This window comes from Colobus angolensis, unplaced genomic scaffold, assembly GCF_000951035.1.
Source record: "Colobus angolensis palliatus isolate OR3802 unplaced genomic scaffold, Cang.pa_1.0 Scaffold125, whole genome shotgun sequence".
In the NCBI taxonomy this organism is placed as follows: domain Eukaryota; kingdom Metazoa; phylum Chordata; class Mammalia; order Primates; family Cercopithecidae; genus Colobus; species Colobus angolensis.
Window position 1 is genome coordinate 5504725 of NW_012113697.1, and position 20920 is coordinate 5525644.

The 20920-nt window shown below is 42.6% G+C and overlaps 1 protein-coding gene across 1 annotated transcript in view; it reads left to right on the forward strand.

Annotated features, from left to right (window-relative positions):
- Positions 1 to 9382: 9382 nt before the first annotated feature.
- Positions 9383 to 20920, forward strand: part of MYH13 (myosin, heavy chain 13, skeletal muscle) — a 66960-nt gene continuing 55422 nt past the window's right edge. The window contains exons 1-9 of the mRNA XM_011933292.1: positions 9383 to 9586; positions 11589 to 11732; positions 11818 to 11974; positions 13894 to 13921; positions 14011 to 14119; positions 16221 to 16313; positions 18880 to 18943; positions 19032 to 19130; positions 19240 to 19343. Coding sequence (XP_011788682.1) covers positions 9383 to 9586; positions 11589 to 11732; positions 11818 to 11974; positions 13894 to 13921; positions 14011 to 14119; positions 16221 to 16313; positions 18880 to 18943; positions 19032 to 19130; positions 19240 to 19343 — 1002 coding nt within the window. The remainder of the gene's footprint in view (positions 9587 to 11588; positions 11733 to 11817; positions 11975 to 13893; positions 13922 to 14010; positions 14120 to 16220; positions 16314 to 18879; positions 18944 to 19031; positions 19131 to 19239; positions 19344 to 20920) is intronic.

Consider the following 20920-nt stretch of genomic DNA (forward strand, 5'->3'; position numbering starts at 1 on the left):
TGATCCACCTGGGTTGACCTCCTACAGTGCTGAGAATACAGGTGTGAGCCACGGCACCCAGCCTAGTTCTTAAGTCTTAATTATTACCATTAAATGAAACTCAGAGTCTGATTCCATTCTTTTCTTATGACTTCAGGCCTTTCAACACATGAGTCAGGATGACTCCCCTACGAGTCATCTTGATTCATTTATTCACCAGAATGAACATTTACTGAGCATCTGCTACATACAAAAGGCAGCACTTCAAATAAAAGCAACTGTGCTTATGCCTGATCATTCTCTATTGCTTTCTTCTGGGCCAGAACTTTGCTATGGATTATGTCCTTCAGCCTTCCTCTCTTGTTTTCTGGAACAGAAAATAAATAAGTTGGTGTTCCAACATCAAATCACCTAGGGAAGTTCCAGGTCTAAAAAAAAGGTATTTATATTTCTTTACTGAAAAGCTTCTCACATCCCTTAATATGCTAATATTTATGATGAATCTCTAACAGGAGGGAATAGAGCTTAACACATTTCTTAAATTCATTTAACCACAGGACCATTTATTTCACAGTGACCCTCCCAATCTGCATTCTTTCAAATCTACTTTAGAAAATACTTTGTGGAGGCCGGGCGCGGTGGCTGACGCCTGTAATCCCAGCACTTTGGGAGGCTGAGGCAGGCAGATCACCTGAGGTCAGGAATTCGAGACCAGCCTGGCCAACATGGTGAAACCCCATCTCTACTAAAAATACAAAATTATCTGGGTGTGATGGAGCATGCCTGTAATCCCAGCTACTCAGGAGGCTGAGGCAGGAGAATTGCTTGAACCCGGGAGGTGGAGGTTGTGGTGAGCCGAGGTTGTGCCATTGCAATCCAGCCTCGGCAACAAGAGCAAAACTCTGTCAAAAAAAAAAAAAAAAAAAGAAAGAAAGAAAAAGGAAAAGAAAAGAAAAGGGAGAAAGAAAAGGAAAGAAAATACTTTGTGGAAGTCCTATCTCTACCTATTCCTCCTCTGGTCAAAAATTCACTTTGATTAATGCAAACTGTCTTTTGGAAATGTCCCATCTACATGAAATTCTACCCACTGGAGACTGATTAAGGAACCTTTAATTGAGCAAACACTGATTGTATACAATTTAAACAGATGGCACTGGATTGCAGTAAATGGCTCTAACTTCTACATGTACAGTTGTTCCTAAATAGTCAAACATCACTTATATCTTAGCAAAAAAAAGTGTCCTAAGTAACCGTAAGAATTGTCACAAAGACCAAGTATTTTCATTAGAACTCACTAAAGCTGCATTCAGAACTTATTTACTCTTACTTTAGCCTGATCTTAATTTTGTCATCTCTTTTCCAATTGATAATACAAAATCAGGCTAGTAAAGACAAACTTACCACAGAAAGAAATTACACCTGAGAGGCTGGCCTTGAAGGCAAAGATAGAAAATCCAAAAAGTAAGCCAAGTGCAGTGGCTCACACTTGTAATCCCAGCACTTTGGGAGGTCAAGGCAGGAGGATCACTTGAGGTCAGGAGTTCGAGACCAGCCTGACCAACATGGTGAAACCCTGTCTCTACTAAAAATATAAAAATTAGCCAGGCGTGGTGGCACATGCTTATAATCCCAGCTACTCAGGAGGCTGAGACAAGAGAATTGCTTGAACCCGGGAAACGGAGGTTGCAGTGAGCTGAGATCACGCCACTGCACTCCAGCCTAGAAGACAGAGCAAGACTCTGTCTCAATAATAATAATAATAAATAAATAAAAGTAGACACAAAAATTCACAGCAGGAACAATTAGGGCAGGCATGGCCCACTAAGAACCAGATCCTTGATGACTTTATTATATCATCTTCCACAACCCCGGAGTGATCAAGAAAAGCTTAAATTCTATTCAAGATAGTAGGTTACACAGAGCAGGATAATGTAAAATACATTCTGGAAAACTTTTCTTCCAGTAGATTTTTAAACCAACAAATACGTAAATAAGACTGGACGTGTTAAAAGGTCAACCTTAAATTTCCAGAGATTTCTGAGATGAGGAGCACACCATCCCATCCCATACCAATACCAGGTAAATGAGGTGTAGTTACTGTCCACACTATTGATCACCCATTGCTTGACAAAGCATCCTGTGGTTCTGCCCTTCAGTGACCTTCTTAGCACACTCTGCTCCAGTTCCACTCAGCCCCTAGGACTCTCTAAGTCTCAAAGATCTGTGTCCAACGTCAAAATCCCTACACAGCTGACTTGGCATTCTACAGCCTCCGCTGGTCATTTATCCAAGTAACTTAACAAGAGTGAGAGATCAGGGCTACGACGCATTTACATCTAACAAGTAAATGGTGATCCCCCAAATATAGCCAAGTTAGAGTGCTGGGCTGGCAGATTTGGGAGTATAAAGAGAGCTGGGGGGTCACACTCCCGAAATTGCTGTGACCGCAGCATCTCTAGGTAAGTGCTCACAAGTGCCCACTTTTTTGCTCCATGTAGCTATAGTTGCACCTGATCGGGTTACCAGTCAAGGAGGGTAGACAACAAAGCAGCCTTTACGGAGGGCCTACTAAGTGCAAGGTCTTGAGTTGAGGGCAAAGTTGGAGACAAAATGGAAAGACAAGACAACTGCCTTTCAAGAAACTTTTACATGCCGGGCATGGTGGCTCATGCCTGTAATCCCCAGCACTTTGGGAGGCCGAGGCAGATGGATCACCTGAGGTCGGGAGTTCGAGACCAGCCTGACCAACATGGAGAAACCCTGTCTCTACTAAAAATACAAAATTAGCCAGGCGTGGTGGCACATGCCTCTAATCCCAGCTACTAGGGAGGCTGAGGCAGGAGATTCGCTTGAACCTGGGAGGTGGAGGTTGTGGTGAGCCTAGATTGTGCCATTGCACTCCAGCCTGGGCAACAAGAGCAAAACTCCGTCTCAAAAAAAAAAAAGAAAGAAAGAAAGAAAGAAAGAAAGAAAGAAACTTTTACAAGGGGTGAAAAGACAAGAATATAAGCAGTTATAAGACAAAAAATACTCACCTGCAGAACAAAATTGAATATAATGCATGATTCCTCCTCTGATTGTTCAGGTCAATGTTATACTGTTCAGTTAGCAAATTAACATGGTAACTTGTGGTATCTCTTCTGTGGTTGCTTAAGCTATTATTTGACATGTTTATGGTTATTTAATTTGTTTCCCATGTCAGGATTTCTGAAAAATGGTTGTGGGAAGAAATAATCTCAAGCGTCTTACCCATCTTACAATGTGTCATAGTCTGATTTGAACTGACTGGTTCTCACATGGCATATTTTATGGACTTGGGACTGGATTGAGTCTGACAGTGCAATAGCATCCCTCAGAGACTTCTGATGCTTTGAATTCAGGCCACCATCTCTACTGGGGTACTTTCTGTTATAGACTCATAGGGCTGAAAGGAACCTTGGAGATTTTCTGGTGCATCTGATTCATTTTACAGAAGGAAACAGAAGCCCAAAGAAAGCATACCAGCTACTAAACAGAACTGATATTAGAATTTCTGTAGCTCTGCCTCCATATTTTTTTAAATTGAGATTCAGAAAACAGTATGTAATACTTTAATTTTTTAAGAAATTTGTGAGAATTTTAGGATACAGTTGGAGATTATTTAAGATGCATTAAAGACGGAGAAGGAAGGAGGCAACAAGAATAGTAAACCAAATCCTAAGTGTCTGTTCCTGCCTAAATGGGGCTTCATGAAATGTTCCCCTGGCTCCATAGAAGCACTGAATGGTAAATAGGATGTTTGCTTAAATTACATTTGATATTGAAAATTTTTCAGACACTCATTCCTCCTTGAGATAGCAACATAGTTTATAAACTCCTAGAACTGAGCTTCCTTAGTCCCAGGTGACTTTTCAGCTGCCCTACCTTCATCATCTGCAGGGGGAATTTAGAGAATTGAAGAGAATAAAGAAGTCTTTGTCCACAATTTATAACTTTTCTCTTCTTGCCAAAAAAAGGTGACTGCCCCTAAGCATCCAAGCTGCAATCTGGAGCATTCCTCTCTCTACTTTCTTTCTTCCCTGACCCCTCACAGCCCCCCAGTCAGAAGCAGTTTTTCTAAGTTCCTATAGTACTTTGTTTAGACTCCTTAAAAATTTATCTTAATCCTGTTCAAAGACTTATTCGAGCATTCTCCTATCCCTTACTAACTTTTGCATTCGTATAGGGAAGATACTGTACTTTCTTCTTCATACCCCCTTAAGGAGCTGACACAGTGCATTGTACACACAGAAGTTTCTCAAGAGAGTATTAATTAAATATTGTAATTAACCAACTAAAGAATAATGATTTTAATCAAAAGTAAAAATTCAAAACAGCAAGTTTATTTCATTCCACACCGTCTACTGTGTTTCTATTTAAGGTAGATATACTGGAACAAATATAGTTTCTATATTTATTTAAAGTCTTTGTAGCTCATTTGGGTTTTTTGTTTTGTTTTGTTTTGTTTTTTGGTTTGGTTTTTGTTTCTCAAATTATCCCCAGGAAGACGCTTTATTCCTGAAGGACACTGACCATCACTTGGGAACCAAGAAGGTAAGGGTTATTTTCAGCTTGATCATGAATGCAACCATTGAAATTAGCCAACATTGTTTTACACGTTCTCATTCTTGCTACACGCATAAGAAGATGAAATTGATGAATTTGAAACCAATAACTTAACTATTCTTAAACGTAGATTTTAAAATATATATACAGGTTTTACCAAAGGAAGAATGGCTTCTCGTATTTGCTCATTACACCAAAATGTACAAAATATGATGCAGAATTTTGACATACAAGCTCCAAGTCAATATACAGTACTTAGTTGGCCCAGAACATGATGTTCATAGGATCCAGATGCAGTTTTCACACACAGGCTAACTTTGCTACTCCTTTAGCAGACTCTGCACCCCTGAATCCGCACAGCTGCACCTTCCCTCATGTGTAATACTGAAGGAATGGGGAGGGATCCGTTCAATCCTATGCCCAGTGTGGTAATAAAAACCCTATCCCCTTAAAATGTGTGCTTATTAGAGGTAATTCTAGATGAATTGGGACCAAAAAAGGCAAGGTGTCATTGACTCATGACCACATCATTGCTGACAAGACACAGTAGCGGTGAAATTCCCAGGAGAGGGATGAAAGTTGAGAGTGGTGTCATGGTACACAGAGGGTAAACAGAGAGAGAGGAACCCTCAGAAGTGGGTGATGGAGATTAGGCAGGCGGGGGTGGTCATCTCAGTTAGAAGGCCCTTAAAGACAGGAACAGAGGTGGTTGAAGGGGCACAGCTATGCAATGTTGGAAGCAGGTCCTGCTCTTGGAACAGAGAAGAGGCTAGTTAAGGAAACTCTTGAGGGTGGTGCTCAGTGGGCAGCATGAGTCATGCCTAGAGACTTGGATCAGATCTAACAAGGTGAAGTTTATCAGTCAAAAATGAATGGTCTTCCCTTGGGTCTCAACTCCCAGTTGCATAAATATAGGGAGAAGATCTGACTTAGCAAATGCGTGCACGGAGAGGATTGAGGGGCTTTGCTCGAAAGGGAGTGGCACATCAGCAGTGTGAGACGTGGCTGCCAACAGGCAATCACCACCTCAGGCATGACACCTAGGTCAAGAGAGGTGAGGGTACACTCCAGCGGAGGGTGGCATGTGGTTTGGATATCACACTGTAAGAGATTAACAGGAGTGGGTTCAGGGAAGAGTGACCGAGATGGTAAGGGATTCAGAAGCACATCATAGAAGAAGCAAAGGAAGCTGAGGGTATTTAGCACGGAGAAGATAAAGCTAAGCAGAACACAGAACAGCCATCGAAAGGGTGAAGAGTTGTCACGTAGGAAAGTCTGAACTAGTTCTGCTGTTACCAAGGGGTGGAATGAGAAACTATTGTCCTGAAATTACGGAGAGCGAGATTTTAATTTAAAGCAAGAAGAATTTTTGGCCTATCAAACCTGCCCCAAAGACAAAACAGTTGTGCCTAAAAGTATTCAACTAGGTTAGATGCCCCATTGCAGGAATATGGAGGGATAACTCAAGCATCATCTAGGTAATACTACTAGGAGATACTGGGTTCTGAGTCACGGTTAGAGTAAATAAAGGGAGAAAAATCTCTACTTGAAAACTGTCAGTGAGGCCCAGATGGAAAAGCCTTGTTTTTCCAGGAGGACTAAAAATATGGCTCAGTTATCAGTTATGGCAGCCTTTCCCTGACTTCAGACTTTATTCTTCTATTGCCATCGCAAGTTTTGCAATAGCCATGTTAACACCAATACTGTAAATTTGCTTAATATTTTTATTTACATTGATTCATTTTTTCTTATTTGTTTTTAAAGTTACCTGTGTTCTTGCTATATTAGCATTAGCTGAGAAATTTGTAAGATATTTATTTAAAAGCTCAAACCCAACCCCAGACCTAGTGAATATTCACAGCAGGATTCATATGCCCATTTAAGTTTGAGAAACACTGATTTATATCATAGAATACATGGATGTAGCACACTTCCTAAACGTTAAGCAAATATTACCCTATTTCTATCAATTCTGATTTTTGTACATTGTTTACAAATTTCTCTCTGAAATGAGGATACATATCACAATCTACAGAAAGGAGCATTGCAGTTTAAATTAGCTGCATTTTTTTCTTTATTTGTGGAACTTATAATTGATGGCATGTTTTGATAAAATAAGGTAATAGGCTTTAAAGTAAGCATACAAAATATTAAATTAAGAAATATTTGCCTAAAATTATTTTGTGTACAAGCAATGAGACTGTGCCGTGGTTTTGGCTTTGGAAAAGCAGAGTAGTTTCATAAAAGTAATGCTTTAAACCAGTGGTTCCCAAACATCTCTCTGAGGCCCTTATCAAAAAATTAGTTTCCCTTGTCCCAGTCACAGAGATTATGTTACAGATGGTTTTGATGTAAATCATCTTCCAACACTTTTGGGTATCATGCTTAACGCTAAGCCAAGCTACATATTATAAGGTCGTAAACCTGTAACCAGTCAGGATTCCCTTATGCAATAGGGCAGTCATTCTCAAAGTGTGGTCTGTGGGTCCTTGTAGAATCCCAAGAACTTTTTAGGAGGTACGTGAGGCTAAAACAATTTCACAGTAATACCCAGCTGTTATTTGCCATTTTCACTGCTTGAGTGATGCAAAAGCAAGGATGAATAAATGGCTGGTACCTTATTACAAATCAAGGCATGACACCAAACTGCATTAGTAATTACTGTATTCTTCACTACCATATACTCGCACTAAAAAGTTTCATTAATAATTTTATGTGATGACATGGGAAGTCCACCAAAGTTTGATGGTTGTCTCCTGGAAAAGCACACGTGCATTTGTGTGAGTTGCAAGCTGAACTAGCCACTTCATTCACAAAGCACCATTTTTATTTAAAAGACCAACTAGCAGACAAGCTGTGGTTATTCAGACTCGGGTATTTGGCAAACGTGTTCTCCAAAAGGAACAATGTAGTTGTCATCTTGAGGAAAAACTGACAGCATTGGTTATAAATCACAACCTTGAGCCTTCAAATCTAAACAAGAATGTGTACAGGAAAACATGTATTTGCCACCATTAGCTTGACAGTTTCCTAGTACTGAAAGAATTTTCAAATGATATCATGGTGGTGATATTAATGATTGTACTTTTTTTATATTGTGTAAGATAATGTGTCCACATTTGGAAGTACTATATAATTCAGTGAACCAGTATTTTCCAAACAACCACATATGGGAAGTCCACATATGGGAAAAGAAGATCCACTCAAAATGCAAGACAGACTAGTGGATTATAATATAATGGAGTATGAAATGTTTATTGATACGGCTTCAGATTCCACATTGCAACTAGCCTTTAAGAAACTAACACTTGTCAAGCTTTGGTAGAGTAAGAAGAAAATTCACAATTATTTGAAAAGGTGACTAAAATACTCTTGCCTTTCCTGAATTACATAGCTAAATATTTTATATTTACTCTCAGCAAACATACAGCAATGGCATGAATACAGAAGCAGATATGAGAATCCAACAGTCTTCCATTAAGGAGACAGTAAAGAGATTCGCAAAAAATGGAAAACAACATTATCCTTCTCACTAATTTTTTTTGTTTTGGAAAATATGGTAATTTTTATTAAAATATTTATGTTGGCCAGGCACAGTGGCTCACACTTATAATCCCAGCACTTTGGGAGGTCGAGGTGGGCAGATCACCTGAGGTCAGGTGGGTGGGTCTTGGGTAGGTCTGAGATTCTGAATTTCTTAATGAAGTCCTGCCTGAAGCTGCTACATTTCAAGCACCACTCTGGGAACAGGAAGGCCCTATGCCAGCCATCCTCAGTGTGCTCCCTGGATCAGCAGTATCTGCATCACCTGGGAACTTGCTACAAATGCCCATTTTTAGGCCCCATTTCAGACTCGCTGAATCAGAAACTACTGGGATGGGGCCCGTAATCTGTGCTTGAACAAGCCCTCAAGGGGATTCTGGCATGTTAAAGTTTGGGATCATCGCCCTGGGCCATTTTGCCTCCCACCATCTTGTTATTTAAACAAATGTGACAAATCTTCATGTTCAAGTCATTCACTTTTGACGGGGCTAACCGAAATGTCTAATAAGAATTATCAGCATTCCAATGATGATTTTCAAATATTCTTAAGATTTTAGAATGATACAGAGATCACAGGCTCAAACATGATGAGCGATTTAGAAAGTGCTTCCTAGGCTGGACGTGATGGTTCACGCCTGTAATTCCCGCACTTTGGGCGGTCGAGGCAGGCAGATCGCCTGAGGTCAGGAGTTCAAGACCAGCCTGGCCAACATGGTGAAACCCCCTCTGTACTAAAAATACAAAAAATTAGCTGGGTGTGGTGGCAGGCACCTGTATTCCCAGCTGCTCGGGAGGCTGAGGCAGGAGAATCACTTGAACCTGGGAGGTGGAGGTTGCAGAGCCAAGATTGCAACCTGGAGCCCTTGCACTCCAGCCTGGGCGACAAGAGCAAAACTCTGTCTCAAAAAAAAAAAAAAAAAAGAAGGGAAGAAAGTACTTCCTGAAACCTCTTTTATTGGGTTCACCTTGGCTCTAATTAATTCAGACATGTACACATGGGACTGAACTAAAATACTCCCAAAATCGACACTCAGAGGATAAAAAAACAACCTTCACACTTTTCTGTTAGAATAAAATATCCCCTTTAGCTTATTCCCGCTTGCACACTTAAAGCTCCTAGACCTGGCCACAGATCCCTCAGGACCTATGTTCAATCTAGGAGCCTTTGAATCTGGCCGCCTGTTTGAATGGAATAAGGGTTGGGGCCCTGCAGCTTCAGTAGTCACCCAAGCACAAGACTCAGCAGTCCCTCTGGTCTTCCTAGCCCTCTGCAGCCATGAGCTCTGATGCAGAAATGGCCATTTTTGGAGAAGCAGCTCCCTACCTCCGGAAACCAGAGAAGGAGAGAATCGAGGCTCAAAATCGTCCATTCGATTCCAAGAAAGCCTGCTTTGTAGCAGATGATAAGGAAATGTATGTGAAAGGCACGATCCAGAGTAGGGAAAATGACAAAGTCATAGTCAAGACCCTCGATGACCGGGTGAGTGTTGACTCCAGATGTCTTCGATAATACGGACATGCTCATTTTTCTTTGGAGTAGAATATTAGAAATTGCATGCTGGTCCTTTGGAATCTGAAGATAGAACAAAACTTGGTTTATCTGCTCTGCAGTGAACTAGCAGGTGAAAGCTGCTATTACATGCATCTTCACTCTTGCCTTTTTCCTTCTTCAAGGACTTGGGCCTTGAGGGGTTTTGTTGTGTTTGCTTTAGAGGAAGACAGGAGGTGAGGGCAGGAAAGGTTGGGCTATTTAAGGAAGAGGCTGATACTGGATAGGCCGACCAATTATACCTCTCTGGGCTGTAGAGTGGCTCCTACAGAGGAAGCTCTGGAGCCATTGACTCATTTAATGTGGAGAATTATCATGTACCATTCAGTACTTACTGGGCATCCACCAGGTCTAGGTCCTAGCATTGATTGCTTTGCAAATATAAGCATACCTCTGCACCTGCTTTCCCAGAATTTCCCAAAGATGTACATGGCAGGTATGAATCTCATTTCACAAACTCAGGCATGTGAGACAGACCTTGCTTTTATTTTTATTAAACTTAGCCTCTGATTCCGACCCCTTTTCAGTGGGCTGGGACAAATTTTTTTCAGTCACTCTTGGGGTCACTCCACCACCAACCACCTCAGGGATGTGTCACATTTTCAGAACCTTACACAGCACCACAATGGGGACTCAGAGCCTCCCTGGAGGATCTATTAAGAAACAAGCCCCAGTCTGGCCAGGCGCGGTGGCTCACACCTGTAATCCCCGCAATTTGGGAGGCCGAGGCAGGCGGATCACGGGGTCAGGAGATCGAGACCATCCTGGCTAACATGGTGAAACCCCGTCTCTACTAAAAATACAAAAAATTAGCCGGGCATGGTGGTGGGCACCTGTAGTCCCAGCTACTCAGGAGGCTGAGGCAGGAGAATGGCGTGAACCTGGGAGGCAGAGCTTGCAGTGAGCCAAGATCATGCCACTGCACTCCAGCCTGGGCGACAGAGCGAGACTCCTTCTCAAAAGAAAAGAAAAGAAATAAACCCCAGTTCTTAGAGGTTCAGGATACATAGACTTTTCTGCCTCCCCTTTGGCTACTTTGGGTGTCTGTCTCTCTTTTTCTAGTCTGGGGTGGTGGAATGGAAGTGCCTCCCTTCCTGAAAAAATTTGGTCTATACCAGCGAAACTCCTTCTTTTTACCTTTTCTGTGAAACCTTCAAAATTTTCCTAAGGACTTAGGCTTTTGGAAATCAAAATCCAGGAAGTATTACAAGCTCTTTTCCTTTTCTTGACCTATTTTCTGTCTTTCCTGAGCCATGGAGTACAGAGCCAGATTGAATGGGGGAGAAAGGTGGGAAAAACATACAGAAGGGAAAAATAAATAAATAATTTTCTGAAAATATTCAGCAAAGAACCATGATGCACCCCCAAATGTTTGAACTATTAGAGCAGAGGTACAAATAATTATGGGAGCCTTGAAGCAATAGGGGAGAGATGGGTCGTGGAAGGGGTGGTGCTAGAGATGAGCTTTGAAAGTTTCTAAACAAAATTTTCATGAAGACATTTGAGCTGAAGGAACCCTCATGAGCAGAGATATTGAGGTGGAAAAGCACAGAACACTTGGGAGCAGTTCTTTGTAACCTTCTAACCTTTGTCTCATCACAGCACTCAACAATAAATAAGGTAAACAGAGGCAACCTGGCCTTGGGGCCCAAGGGCTCCAAAGCTCTGCACACCTGTAACCCACTCCTGGTACACATGATAACAGGATGACGGGGGGCATCAGACCAGAATTGGTCACGTAGTTTGACCGGAAACAGATTCTTCAAGGACTGTTATTTATGGATCATGTCTGGTCATGGAAAGGATCCACAAAATTATCCATCACAATGGGGTAATTGTTCCACGATATCTCACTACTTCCACCACACCAGTAAAGTGCAAGGCAGGTACTTGGCTCACCCATTTATTACCTGCTCTTCCTCTCAATACCCAGACGCTCACTCTGAACAATGACCAGGTCTTCCCCATGAACCCTCCCAAATTTGACAAGATCGAGGACATGGCCATGATGACTCACCTGCATGAACCTGCTGTGCTGTACAACCTCAAAGAGCGTTACGCAGCCTGGATGATCTACGTGAGTGTCTGTAAACACCTTTTTATTCCATGTCTCTCTCTGAGTAAAAACAAGATCCAAATGATAAATGTTCTGATTTTTCCAGACCTACTCAGGCCTCTTCTGTGTCACCGTCAACCCCTACAAGTGGCTGCCGGTGTACAACCCCGAGGTGGTGGCTGCCTACAGGGGCAAAAAGCGCCAGGAGGCTCCACCCCACATCTTCTCCATCTCTGACAATGCCTATCAGTTCATGCTGACTGGTGAGTAATTTCTTTGATTCACATTTTTTGAAGCCATCCATAGTTAATTTTTCAAGCCTTTGGGGGGCATTGGTCATCTGAATGGTGCAATAATCAAAGTGATCTTCAGAGAGTCCAATGATTTGGGGACGAAAAGCAAGGGGTACATCTTCCATTGCCAGTCACAGTGCATGACAAGGCCTGTGGTTATGGCTGAAGCTACACTGAGCTCATGCTTATTTGGGAGAAGGTGGAACGCAACGAGATGCCCTACCTTGTCCCCAGGGAACTCGCAATCCAGGTGCACTTTGAAGAGAAACTATATTGGCAGCCACTCAGACAAATGGGTAAAGCAGTGTTCCTGCCTTCTTCCCCAAACTCAGTCTCCCTATCAACTCCTTAAATTTCCAGAATGACCTGGGGAGTAGAGACATGGTAACACTGTCATGCCATGATGCCTAATATCAAGCCTGTCTGTTCAACCTTCACCTGACTTGACTTGGAAGAGATACTAGAAGTAGAAGCAAGGCTGGGTGCAGTGGCTCACACCTGTAATCCTAGCACTTTGGGAGGCTGAAGCAGGTGGATCACCTGAGGTCAGGAGTTCAGGGCCAGCCTGGCCAACATGATGAAACCCTGTCTCTACTAAAAATATAAAAAATGAGCCAGGCATCATGGTAGTGGGCACCTGTAATCCCAGCTACTCAGGAGGCTGAGGCAGGAGAATTGCTTGCACCTGGGAAGAGGAGGTTGTGGTGAACTGAGATCTCGCCACTGCACTTCAGCCTGGGCAACAAGAGTGAAACTCCATCTCGGAAAAAAAAAAAAGCAGCACACATCTGAGACGTGTAGATGCTTAAAAATCAATTTGGTGCCCAAATTTCTGTCATTTCTTTCTCACAATCACATTCCTTGCCATGTCTGCAAACTTAATATTTTTCTTGAAATCAATTAATGTTATATTAATTTTAAAGGGAATACTAATACTAATACCCTAATTTTAAAGGGAATACTAATACTAATTTCTATTAGTTTGCTATGGCTGCTGTAACAGAGTATCATAGACTGGGGGGCTTACACAATAGAAATGTACTGTCTCACAGTTCGAGACCATAGAAGTCCGAAGTCAAGGTGTCAGCAGGATTGGTTCGTGTGAGGACGCTGAGAGAGAATCTGGCCCATGCCTCTCTCCTAGCTTCTATGGTTTGCTAGCAGAAATGTTTGTTGTTTTTGATTTATAGAAACATCACCCTGATCCCTGCCTTAATCTTCATATGACATTCTCCCTGTGTGCTTGTGTGTCTCCAAATTTCTTCTGTTTATAAGGGTACCAGTCACATTAGATCAGTGGCTTGCCCTACTCCAGCATGACCTCATCTTGACTAAATACCTTACATCTTATGTCCAAATAAGGTCACATTCTGAGGTACTAGGGGTTAGAAATTCAATATATGAATTTTAGGGGGACACAGTGCAAACCATGCTCTATTGTAAGTGAAAAACCAGTATCACTTTTCACAAGTAGAAGGTAAAGGTAAAAGAAAAATGCAATAAAACCAATCAGCATCTATAAATGTTAATGAAAAGCTGAGGCGCCACAAGGTCTGAACCTGACACTTGCTTTCTTTGTGGAAAAGGATGATGGGAAAGTGCTAGCAGGGAGTTAAAGATCTACGAACATGAGTAACTTCTACACTGTGGGATTCACCACAGTGAATAGAGAATCACTTACCTCCCAGGCTGGTCATGTTGCACATTCCACATTTGAGAAATCTGCCTAAACTGTCCCAAAGAAGATTAGACATGCCCAAATCACACCACTGGTTAATGGCAGAGACATTAACTAGAGCCCATGTTCTCCAACCTCCCCCACTGTTACTTTATTTTAATGTTCTGTTTGTTGTTTATTTGTTTTGTTTTGCTTCCCTCTGCATTTCTAGATCGAGACAACCAGTCTATCCTCATCACGTGAGTAACCCCTGTTTGCGCCATCACGTCTTGGAAACCAGTGCCCTCCCTGCCACTCTCCTTTATCCCATTTACTTTTAAATTGGCAGCGGAGAATCCGGGGCTGGGAAGACTGTGAACACCAAGCGTGTCATCCAGTATTTTGCAACAATTGCAGTTACTGGGGATAAGAAGAAGGAGACACCAGGCAAAATGCAGGTGAGCAGCCACCTGCATCTGGAGGCTTATTGGAATAAGTGTAATTTGAAGCCTGGATGAGCACCAAGTATATGCAGGGTATGCGCTCAGCGGAGATGACAGATAGGAGAAACTCTTTCTTTCCTCTCTGTATCCTCACAGAGAACACATCTGACATCAAACGCATGGGGTTTTTCCATGCCAAACAATTCTCCAGTTCTCTGGGTGTCCGACAATTCAATTCAATTCTGATACTCACTACCTAGAGAAAGCATCAAATCCCACAAGTTAAGGGCTCTGTCCTGCAAAACCGCCCCCACTTTAGATACCAGGGACTAGTCCGGGCCTCCTGAACTTCTAACCAAGCAGTTATTAATCAGGGGAATCTCACAACCCCCTTCTCAGGTTTGACAATTACCTAGAATGGTTCACAGAACTCAGAGAAACACTTTGCTTACATTTGCCAGTTTGTTATAAAGGATGTTACAAAGGACGCAGTTGAAAAGCCAAGTGGAAAAGATGTCTAGGGCAAGGTATGGGGGAGGGGCATAGTCTCTGCAGGTGACATCCTCCCAGCACCCCCAGGTGTTCATCAACCTGGAACCTCTCTGAAGCCTTCTGTGTAGAGTTTTTACAGAGGCTCCATTACATGAGCATGATTCATTAAATCACTGGCCATTGATGACTGACTCAACCTCCAGTCCTTTTTTCCTTCCCAGGGGTCAGGGATAGGACTGAAAGTTCCAACCTTCTAATCACATGGTTGGTTCCCTGGCAACCAGCCCCCATCCTGAGCTTTCCAGGACCCCGAAGCCACCAATCATCTCATTAGCACACAAAAGGACATTTATCCCTTCAGCTATTCCAAGGGTTTTAGGGGCTGTGTACCAGGAAACTAGAGAAAGACCAAAATATACCACTCCTATTATATCACAGTATCACATGGAGCAAAGGAGGAAGTGGTTCCACCAGAATGGACTTGAGTTCTGGCACCAGCTCCATCAGCTACAGCTGAGGGACTTTGACCAACTCCACATCCTCCTCTGGAGAAGGAATGTTTACACCAGTGGTTTTCAAACTGGAGTACACATCAGAATCAACAGGAGGGATTCTTAACAAAGGGCGGCAAACCCCAGAACCAGAATTCCTGATTGTGTAGATCTAGGGTGGGACCTCATAGTTTGCATTTTTCTTTCTTTTTATTTTGTAGAGACAGGATCTCACTCTGTCACCCAGGCTGGAGTACAGTGGCGCACCATCATAGCTCACTGTAACCTCAAACTCCTGGGCTCAAGCGATCATCCTGCTTCAGCCTCCTGTGTAGTTAGTACTACAGGAACCACCATGCTTGGCTCATTTTTTTATTTTTTGTAGAGATGGAGTCTCACTGTGTTGCCCAGGCTGGTATCAGACCATTGGCCTCAAGTAATCCTCCTGCCTCAGCCTCCCAAAGTGCTAATTACAAGCGTGAGCTACTATACCTGGCATTTCTCCCATATTCCCAGGTAGTGTTCACGCTGCTGGTCCAGGGACCACACTTTGAGAACCATTAGGTTTGACAGTATTTTTTAAGTTGCTCCGGGCCCAGAAGGGTGAAGGTGAAAACTCTGCTTTCTAGAGTGGATTTCTGAATAATCATTCTCATATTTTTTGGTACATAAAAAACCTTTTTGAGAACCACTGTTTTTATGGTATTATCTCTTGGATCACTTGCTTTACTCACATTCTATATCTCCTTTTGAACACAAATATCTGGGATACTAGGTGGGTCGTATTACATGCAATAACAGAGGTACGTGTTATTAAAATCTATGATTTATAATGAAATGTTATCAGAAAGACAGTCTGGATGTTCTGATGGAGGAAGTAATATTCCTGCCTAGAACCTGGCATGACCAGAAGTCACTTCGATGCTATGCTAATAAAAGCCTGTCTAGGATGGCACCTTGAAGACGCCTTAGGTCTGGTGGGGGTGGGGATGTAGGTACTGCACTGACCACCAGGTGGAGCTGGTCAACACCTCTCCCTGAACCTGCCCAGAGCACCCACCATTGTATTCACCAAGGAGCTGCTTTAGAAAACCATCCAAAACCCTCTTTTTCCTCTTCTTGTTTATGATTAGGGAACCCTGGAGGATCAGATCATCCAAGCCAACCCGCTGCTGGAGGCCTTTGGAAATGCCAAGACTGTGAGGAATGACAACTCCTCAAGATTTGTAAGACCCAGCCCAATTTTCAAGTATTCTCCCAAAACCATACCCTCTCCCGAAATGCTGAATATGAAAAACTGCCCCATAAACTAGAATATACGGGGGCCTTTTTCTACCACCAAGTGATTGAGATCAGTCTACCCACCGGGAATATTTTGATACACTTTGCGGAAAGTGTTGGTTTGGCCCTGGCAGAGGGAGGATTTGCCGTCCTACCCTAACAAGGCAATGTCACCTCACAGCATCCTGAAGTCACTCACATGATTCACATCCCACAATTAGAGATCAACCTTATGCTAAAATGGGTCTCTCTGTGTGGAAACATTTTAAAATGTAAACGTCCGTTAAGCCATAGCTATTGACGTAGCCACGGAAACCTTAGTATGAATTAAGTTAGCAGATTTGACCTCTTCCAACTCAGCAGGGATTGGGAGCACGGAAAACCTAGTGAAGGCAGAAGAGCTCAAAAATTTGAAATAGGCTGGACACGGTGACTCACGCTTGTAATCCCAGCACTTTAGGAGGCTGAGGTGGGTGAATCACTTGAGGCCAGGAGTTCGAGACCAGCCTGGCCAACATGGCGAAACCCCATCTCTACTAAAAATACAAAAAATTAGCTGGGCATGGTGGTGCCTGCCTGTAATCCCAGCTACTTGGGAGGCTGAGGCAGGAGAATTGCTTGAACCCAGGAGGCGGAGGCTGCAGTGAGACGAGATTGCAATACTGCACTCTAGCCTGGGCAACAGAAGGCAACTCTGTCTCAAAAAAAAAAAAAAAAAGATGGAATAGATTCATACTGAAAACATTGAAGGATGTGTGCCATCCTTCAACTTTTTACTTAGGATTGGCTTAATCAAAAAGACATTTACTTCCCATTGGAAATAAACACACATCCAACCCTCTATTTCATTTCACTGGCCAGTGGAGCAAGTACTCAGAGGCGAAGCCATCACTTATGCCTGTGGTTGCAAAAGTACATTAAAACTTCACACATCTTAGTAGTTGGATAGTCTCAAACTTGTATTTTGTCGACCCTCAAAGATAAAATGGTTATCGATGAGGAAGTAGATACATTCATCAAGGACCATGGCTCTGAGCCTTGACTTTTGTTTCCTTGGATATGTTCTTTGCACTGCCAATCTGCATGTGTATCCTCCCCGGTGCCCAAATAAACTCCTCTTCCTTGTGGAAGGTCTGGGCACATGTTACATGGCAGAGGTATGTTACCTATGCCTGGACCAAGTTAGTAATTGCACTGGCCTGACACCAGCTTAACGTGAAAGACGATACCTTCAGGCACTCCCACTTCTCATTCCCATTTACTGAGTTCATGGGCCTCTACTCTTAGCCCTGACCCAGAAGTCACAATCATTCTAATTATTTTGTCCTCTTTCCACCCTCCAAATATTTGCAGGCTAGGGATGACTTCCATTGTCTTCCATTAAGCAGCTAAAAATACTTAACACCCAGCACTTACAATGCACGCATGCCTTTACTGATCCTTCACTAACTTTTCCTAGGGTTCATTCAGAAAATATTGAGGCATTACTAAGTATCATCCACATTTCAGTTCACCCATTGCTGTAGGGGAACAAGCAAGAAAACATTTTTTGTCCTCAAATTTGCTCGCAGTGTCGCTAAGGACCAATTAAGCAGACAATGTATGAAGCAGGTGCATACACACAAACACGCATATGAAATTTTACCTCCCACTCCCTAGAAAGTGGGCCACCTAGACCCTGAGTTGTTCTTTTGGCAGCCAGAGAGCCAGGCCTGAGCCTGAGCCCGGGCCTGTGAGCTAGATTTTTCTGTAGTCAGCCATACGTGAAACTCAGGCAAGAAATCTCAGAAGTAGCATCTATTAAAATACAAGCAAAAAAAAAAAATAAAGTCAGACAGAACAATCTGACCAGTTAGAATTCAAAGGCGTTATGAAGATTCAAGAATCCAGGTATGAGAGAACAGGATAAAAATGAGGCAGGTAGTCAAGAATGGAGTAGTCCCAAGAAGAGAGCTGGAGAAGGAGCCTATGGGCATCCCCTGAGTTGTAGGAACAGGACCAGGTGCTTGGGTAGAGCTACCTGAGTCCTGGCTGACCCAGCTTGGGAGCTCTGGGCACCAGGTGGAGAGGTGCCCATGTTCTGGCATCCCTTCCTCCTGAGCCAAGGAGAGGTCACGGTGGCCGGTATCAATGACAGTGAAGGACTGTTGGCGACAGATGTAAGCATGCCATTTATTTGTTTGTTTGTGGACAGAATTATTGAGTTTATGAACTGAGAGACACGTTAGTGAGCTAATGGGAAAACTGAAATCCAGGGATACTAAGTGATTAGACTCAAGATCTCAGAGATCAAGAGCTCAGAGAATCAGCACACACTGGCCCCTCTCTACTCAGCTCCTCCTCACAGCATTCCAAAATGGGAATCCAGAAGGTTCACCGAAGCAGGCCTTCAGTTCTGTTCTCTAGCATTTTTGCATTTATAATTTATCTGTGGCAGCACCTATCCAAGGCCAGCCACAAAAACCATATAAATCAAATAACTGTATCATTTGTCAACCTGTTATTGGACAGGGGAAGTTCATTCGGATTCATTTTGGAGCCACAGGAAAGCTGGCATCGGCAGACATCGAAACCTGTGAGTCCAGACACTATAAAACTGTTGGTGTTTTGGCCACAAAAGCACCACTTGGGAATCTGAAATCACGTTATTTTTGTTACCTTAGATCTGTTGGAAAAATCCAGAGTGACATTTCAATTATCTAGTGAGAGAAGCTATCATATTTTCTACCAAATTATGTCAAACAAGAAGCCAGAACTAATTGGTAAGCTCTTGGAATACCTTTCTTATCTTCCAAATCAGTGACATTGGGGGGAAAAAAAACCCAGAGTAAGTTATGCATAAGCCATTAAAGGGATCTCTGTGTTTCACAGACTTGCTTCTGATCTCCACCAACCCCTTCGACTTCCCCTTCGTGAGCCAAGGAGAGGTCACAGTGGCCAGTATCGATGACAGTGAAGAACTGCTGGCGACAGATGTAAGCATGCCATTTATTTGTCTGTTTATGCACAGAATTATTGAGTTTATGAACTGAGAGACACGTTAGTGAGCTAATGGGAAAGCTGAAATCCAGGGATACTAAGTGATTAGACTCAAGATCTCAGAGATCAAGAGCTCAGAGAATTAGCACAGATTGGCCCCTCCCTACTCAGCTCCACCTCACAGCATTCCAAAATGGGAATCCAGAAGGTTCACCAAAGCAGGCCTTCAGTTCTGTTCTCTAGCATTTTAACTAGAACGCATTTTTGCATTTATAAGATCTTTAACATAACATTTCTTGAAAGTTTTCATGTTGCAAAACCATCTACATGGTTCTTCAAGAAAATTTAGAAAATATAAAAAAGTATAAAGCAGAAAACCAACCCCACTCTGTAACAGCCTCTCCATTTTTCTTTCTGCCTTTCACTTTAGGCTCACCTTAGACACCCAGCTCCTCAATACACCTGTCTGGCCTGTGGTGTTTATTTGAGGGAAGTACCTGTAGGATTAATAATCATAATAACAGTAATAACTAAATATATTGAGCACTTACATGTGCCAGACACTGCGATAAGTGGCTTTACCTGCATTATCTCATTATAGTCTGAAAAGCAACTCTGGCGTAGGTGTCATTATCGTCTCCATTTCATAAATGTGGAAGCTGACTCTTAAAATATATATAATTTTCTGGAAGATGCAGTTCGTCAATGACAGAATCTTTCCCTTCCTTCCTACCTTCCTTCCTTCCTTTCTCTCTCTCTCTTTTCTTTCTTTCTCTCTCTTTCTTTCTCTTTTTCTTTTCTTTCTTTCTTTTTCTTTTCTTTCTTTCTTTTTCTTTTCTTTCTTTTGTTCCTTCCTTCCTTCCTTCTTTCCTTCTTTCCTCTCTTCTTTCTTTTTTCAGAGTCTCACTCTGTTGCCCAGGCTGGAGTGCCATGGCGTGATCTCAGCTCACTGCAACCTCCGCCTCCTGGGTTCAAGTGATTCTCTTGCCTCAGCCTCCCAAGTAGCTGGAACTACAGGCATGCAACGCCATGCCTGGCTAATTTTTGTGTGTGTGTATTTTTAGTAGAATTGGGATTTCACCATGTTGGCCAGGCTGGTCTCAAACTCCTGACCTCTGGTGATCCACCCAGCTCGGCCTCCCAAAGTGCTGGGCTTACAAGCATGAGCCACTGCACCAGGTCCAATGACAGAGTATTTAAACACAGGTCTGCCTAACTACAGAACTTACATTTTTAATTAAAGTATACTATCTGTGAGTAATTCATCTCCACCCTTGTTGGCTCCGCCCATATAAAAGATGCAAGAGCTTGTGAAAAGGGGTCTTGCCCATCATCCTAGAGACACTGCCCCATGACCAGCTTCTTAGCCTTCATTTGGTGACATTTCCAGCTGATACTAATTGTTTTAAGACAAATAGAAAAACTTTCATGATAAAATAAACTTGTTATCTTAGGTCTAATAGTATTAAAAGAAAAATTTTAGACAAATTAAATTTAGCAGAGTTTATTTGAGCAAAGAACGATTCATGAGTTGGACCGCACTCAGCACCAGGAGAGGCTCAGAGCTCCACCC